The sequence below is a fragment of the Carcharhinus amblyrhynchos genome, unplaced genomic scaffold (genome assembly GCF_965287045.1).
Source record: "Carcharhinus amblyrhynchos unplaced genomic scaffold, sCarAmb.v2.hapA scaffold_58, whole genome shotgun sequence".
Classification (NCBI taxonomy): Eukaryota; Metazoa; Chordata; class Chondrichthyes; order Carcharhiniformes; family Carcharhinidae; genus Carcharhinus; species Carcharhinus amblyrhynchos.
Genome location: NW_027649798.1, coordinates 769134 through 775133, shown reverse-complemented (window position 1 = coordinate 775133; position 6000 = coordinate 769134). Strand labels below are relative to the sequence as shown.

At 50.6% G+C, this 6000-nt stretch overlaps 1 protein-coding gene across 1 annotated transcript in view; it reads right to left on the bottom strand.

Annotated features, from left to right (window-relative positions):
- The window catches only part of LOC145337678 (solute carrier family 22 member 7-like), a 71981-nt gene that overhangs the window by 45338 nt on the left and 20643 nt on the right, over nucleotides 1-6000 (bottom strand). The window contains exons 6-7 of the mRNA XM_080182502.1: nucleotides 4990-5099; nucleotides 1634-1848 (exon numbers count right to left, since the gene is read on the bottom strand). Coding sequence (XP_080038628.1) covers nucleotides 1634-1848; nucleotides 4990-5099 — 325 coding nt within the window. The remainder of the gene's footprint in view (nucleotides 1-1633; nucleotides 1849-4989; nucleotides 5100-6000) is intronic.

The following is a 6000-nucleotide window of genomic DNA, read 5'->3' as shown; positions in this document are numbered from 1 at the left end:
AGAACATAGAACATTACAGCGCAGAACAGGCCCTTCGGCCCACGATGCTGCGCCGACCAGTTACAAAAACAATGACCCACTAGCCTATACCAATCCCTTTTCGTCCATAAACCTATCCAGAGATCTCTTAAACGCCCCCAAACTAGACGCATTTACAACTGCAGCAGGCAGGGCATTCCAATCCCTCACCACCCTCTGGGTAAAGAACCTACCCCTGACATCCGTCCTGTAGCTACCCCCCCCTTAATTTAAAGCCATGCCCCCTCGTGCTAGCTTTCTCCATCCGAGGAAAAAGGCTATCACTATCCACCCTATCTAAACCTCTAATCATCTTATATGTTTCAATAAGATCCCCTCTTAGCCGCCTTCTTTCCAACGAAAACAACCCTAAATCCCTCAGTCTCTCCTCATAGGACCTCCCCACCATACCAGGCAACATCCTAGTAAACCTCCTCTGCACCCTCTCCAACGCCTCCACATCCTTCTTGTAATGCGGGGACCAGAACTGCACACAGTACTCCAAGTGCGGCCGCACTAGAGTAGTGTACAGTTGCAACATTACACTGCGACTCCTAAATTCAATCCCCCTACCAATAAACGCCAAGACACCGTACGCCTTCTTAACAACCTTATCTACTTGATTCCCAACTTTCAGGGATCTATGTACACACACACCTAGATCCCTCTGTTCATCCACACTATTCAAAGTCCTCCCGTTAGCCCTATACTCGACACATCTGTTGCTCCTACCAAAGTGAATTACCTCACACTTCTCCGCATTAAATTCCATCCGCCACCTCTCGGCCCAGCTCTGCAACCTATCTAAGTCTCCCTGCAGACTATGACACCCTTCCTCACAATCTACCACACCTCCAACTTTGGTGTCATCAGCAAATTTACTAATCCACCCAACTATACCCTCATCCAGATCATTAATAAAAATTACAAACAATATATGGGACTGGAGGGTGTGTATATGGGCCGGGAGGGTCTGTATATGGGACAGGAGTGTGTGTATATGGGCCGGGAGGGTCTGTTTATGGGCCGGGAGTGTGTGCATATGGGCCGGGAGTGTGTGCATATGGGACGGGAGGGTGTGCATATGGGACGGGAGGGTGCGTATATGGGACGGGAGGGTGCGTATATGGGACGGGAGAGTGCGTATATGGGACGGGAGGGTGTGTATATGGGCCAGGAGGGTGTGTATATGGGACGGGAGGGTGTGTATATGGACGGGTGTGTATATGGGCCAGGAGGGTGTGTATATGGGCCAGGAGGGTGTGTATATGGGACGGGAGGGTGTGTATATGGGACGGGAGGGTGTGTATATGGGACGGGAGGGTGTGTATATGGGCCAGGAGGGTGTGTATATGGGCCAGGAGGGTGTGTATATGGGACGGGAGGGTGTGTATATGGGACGGGAGGGTGTGTATATGGGACGGGAGGGTGTGTATATGGGCCAGGAGGGTGTGTATACGGGACGGGAGGGTGTGTATATGGGCCGGGAGGGTGTGTATACGGGACGGGAGGGTGTGTATATGGGACGGGAGGGTGTGTATACGGGACGGGAGGGTGTACATGCTGCCACGGTGAAGCTGTAAGGATTGAAGTGAGGAACGTGTTATTCCCTCACCTTTGGGAATGAGGAGTTTGAATGTCATCAGGAGAGCAGTCACAATGAGGAACCAGCCCTGGCAGCGCCGCCTGCCCACTCGGTCAAGCAGCAGGTAACTCAGCAGCTTGGCTGGTACCTCGATAGCCCCGTAGATGAAGTGTGTTAAATACAAATCCAGGCCAAAGCCACTAATCGAGAAGCTGATTGCATAATACGAGAAAGAAACTCCAGTCCTGTTGATTAATCAGAGTCATACAAAGGTTATCAGAAACAAGCCACCAATCACTCCAAACCACTTCCATATTCTCAGAGCCTGGTAAAGGAAATTATCCCAAACTCCTCATATATTCCATTAGTGAGGATATCATATCCTCATCAGTCTGAATTCAACCCAGCCGGTTCATGAATGTTCTTTAGGGAAGGAAATCTGCTGTCCTTACCCGGTCTGGCCTAATGTAACTTCAGAGCCACAGAAATGTGGGTGACTCTCAACTGCCCTCTGTCCTCAAACTGTCCTCAAGTGAAGGTGCTAAACTGGGGGAAGGCTAATCACAACAATATTACACAGGAACTGAAGAATGGAGATTGGGGGCAGATGTTTGAGGGCAAATCAACATCTGGCATGTGGAAGACGTTGGTGTAAGTTGATCGGGATTCAGGACTGGCACATTCCTGTAAGGATGAAGGATAAGTATGGCAACTTTTGGGAACCTTGGATAACGAGAGATATTGTGAGCCTAGTCAACGAGAAAAAGGAAGTATTTGTCAGATCTAGGAGGCTGGGGACACAGGAAGCAAGTGTGGAATACAAGGAAAGTAGAAAAGAAACTTAAGCAAGGAGTAAGAAGGGCTAAAAGGGGTCATGAGAAAGCATTGGCCAGCAGGATTAAGGAAAATCCCAAGGCTTTTTATACATTTATAAAGAGCAAGAGGGTAGCCAGGGAGAGGGTTGGTCCACTCAAGGATAAGGGAGGAAATCTGTGTGTGGAGCCAGAGGAAATGGGTGAGATATTAAATGAATACTTTGTGTCAATGTTCATCAAAGAGAAGGACTTGGTGGATGATGAGTCTGGGAAAGGATGTGTAGATAGTTTGAGTCTTGTTGAGATCCAGAAGGAGGAGACATTGGGGTTCTTGAGAAACATTAAAGTAGACGAGTCCCCAGGGCCTGATGGGATATAGCCCAAAATACTGAGAGAGGCAAGGGAGGGAATTGCTGGGGCCTTGAGAGAAATCCGTGTATCCTCACTGGCTACAGGGGAGGTCTCAGAGGACTGGAGAAAAGCCAATGTTGTTCCTTTGTTTAAGAAGGGTAGCAAGAAAAATCCAGGGAATTACAGGCCGGTGAGCCTTACATCAGTGGTAGGGAAATTATTGGAGAAGATGCTTCAAGACAGTATTTATTCCCACTTGGAAATAAGTGAATGTATTAGTGAGAGGCAACATGGTTTTGTGAAGGGGAGGTCGTGTCTCATGAACTTGATCATGTTTTTTGAGGAAGTGACAAAGATGATTGATGAGGGTAGGGCAGTGGATGTTGTCTACATGGACTTCAGTAAGGTCTTTGACAAGGTCCCTCATGGCAGACTGGTGCAGAAGGTGAAGTTGCACGGGATCAGAGGTGAGCTGGCAAGGTGGATACAGAACTGGCTCGGTCAAAGAAGACAGAGGGTAGCAGTGGAAGGGTGTGTTTCTGAATGGAGGGCTGTGACAAGTGGTGTTCCTCAGGGATCAGTGCTGGGATCTTTGCTGTTTGTAATATATATAAATGATTTGGAGGAAAATGTAACTGGTTTGATTAGTAAGATTGTGGATGACACAAAGGTTGGTGGATTTGCGGATAGTGATGAGGACCATCAGAGGATACAGCAGGATATAGATCAGTTGGAGACTTGGGCGGAGAGATGGCAGATGGAGTTTAATCCAGACAAATGTGAGGTAATGCATTTTGGAAGGTCTAATACAGATAGGAAATATACAGTAAATGGCAGAACCCTTAAGAGTATTGATAGGCAGAGGGATCTGGGTGTACAGGTACACAGGTCACTGAAAGTGGCAATGCAGGTGGAGAAGGTAGTCGAGAAGGCATACGGCATGCTTGCCTTCATCGGCCAGGGTATTGAGTTTAAAAATTGGCAAGTCATGTTGCAGCTTTATAGAACCTTAGTGAGGCTGCACTTGGAATATAGTGTTCAATTCTGGTCACCACACTACCAGAAGGATGTGGAGGCTTTGGAGAGGGTACAGAAAAGATTTACCAGGATGTTGCCTGGTATGGAGGGCATTAGCTCTGAGGAGAGGTTGGAGAAACTTGGTTTGTTCTCACTGGAGTGACGGAGGTTGAGGGGAGACCTGACAGAAGTCTACAAGACTATGAGGGCCATGGACAGGATGGATAGTCAGAAGCTTTTTCCCAGGGTGGAAGAGTCAATTACTCAGGGGCACAGGTTTAAGGTGCGAGGGGCAAGGTTTAAAGGAGATGTACGAGGGAGATTTTTTACACAGAGGGGGGTGGGTGCCTGGAACTCACTGCCGGGGGAGGGAGTGGAAGCGGATACGATAGTGAGTTTTAAGGGGCATCTTTACAAATCCATGAATAGGATGGGAATAGAGGGATATGGTCCCCGGAAGGGAAAGGGGGTTTTAGTTCAGTCGGGGGCAGCATGGTCGGTGCAGGCTTGGAGGGGCCGAAGGGCCTGTTCCTGTGCTGGAATTTTCCTTTTCTTTGTTCCTCACATTACCAACCCTTCATTCCTGGGATCATTCCCATTGTCTATCCTACATAAACCCAGCTGCCGGGGTGTTAACCTGCACCAAGTTCCATTTCCCTGTCACCACACGTTTCATTTACTCCTCATCCTGCAATATCTGATGTTACAATTCTTATCCTTGTGTTTTCAAGTCTGTCAGTTTTCCTCTCTCAGAAATCTGCTCCAGTCCCACAGCTCCCAAAATGTCCCTTTAATTCTGACTTTGTGCAAACTTCTCGTTTTAATTGCTGCAGGACTTTGCCCTGGCCCCTGAGATGCAGGATTCTCTCCCAAAACCTCTCCAACTCTCATCTTCCCTCCTTTATGTGAGTGTATAACCTACCTGTCCAAATTAAAGGCAAAATACTGCGTATGCTGGAGTCAAAAACATGAACAGAAAGTGGTAGGGTCATCCAGACTGGAAACATTGGCTCTATTTTCCAGACTGCTGAGATGTTCCAGTATTTTGTTTGTCACCCATCCTGGTCCCTGCCTGTGCAACCCGGTTTTGTCTGATAACAACCTCCCTAAGGCTCTGAGTGTGATAAAGTGCCAGTGGAGATATTTGCCACACTTGTCACATTGTGTAAATCTCGCTCTATAATGCCAGCTCAAAAAACATACCAAACAATCCCAGAGTAGAAAGTCAGCTTCCTTATCTGTGGGGTCTTCACAATATCCCAGAATGAATACTGTTTGTCAGGTCCATCAGTGTCCACAGCCTTTTGCAAAGTCTAAGGTGGGGAGAAGAGGGATGCAGCTCTGTCACTCACTCAATGTTCAATGTTGATGCTGAAAGCTGACAGCACAGGGTCTCACTGACTAGTCAGTTCCCCCTACTCCGCCAGCCCCCCTCTACCTGTAACCCAGCCTCCTCCGTCTGTAACCCAGCCCCCACTCCGCCTGTAACCCCAGCTCCCCTCTGCCTGTAACCCAGCCCCCTCCGCCTGTAACCCAGCCCCCACTCCGCCTGTAACCCAGCCCCTCCGCCTGTAACCCCAGCTCCCCTCTGCCTGTAACCGAGCCCCCTCCGCCTGTGACCCAGCCCCTCCGTCCGTAACCCAGCCCCACTCCGCCTGTAACCCAGCCCCACTCCGCCTGTAACCCAGCCCCTCCGCCTGTAACCCCAGCTCCCCTCTGCCTGTAACCGAGCCCCCTCCGCCTGTGACCCAGCCCCTCCGTCTGTAACCCAGCCCCACTCCACCTGTAACCCAGCCCCCCTCCACCTGTAACCCCAGCCCCCCTCCACCTGTAACCCCAGCCCCCCTCCGCCTGTAACCCAGCCCCCCTCCGCCTGTGACCCAGCCCCCCTCCGCCTGTGACCCAGCCCCCTCCGCCTGTGACCCAGCCCCTCTGCCTGTAACCCAGCCCCCCTCCGCCTGTAACCCAGCCCCCCTCCGCCTGTGACCCAGCCCCCTCCGCCTGCAACCAGCCCCTTCCACCTGTAACCCAGCCCCTCCCATCTGCGACCTAGCCCCCCCTCTGTCTGCGACCCAGCCCCCCTCCCCTGCACACTCCCTGCACCCTCTCCCACACCATGCCCTCCCCCTTGCCCACACCCTCCTCCTCTCCCGCTGGGGAGATACGGATCCCCCCAGTGTCAGAGGAGGAATGTAATGCTATGTTTTCCCAGGA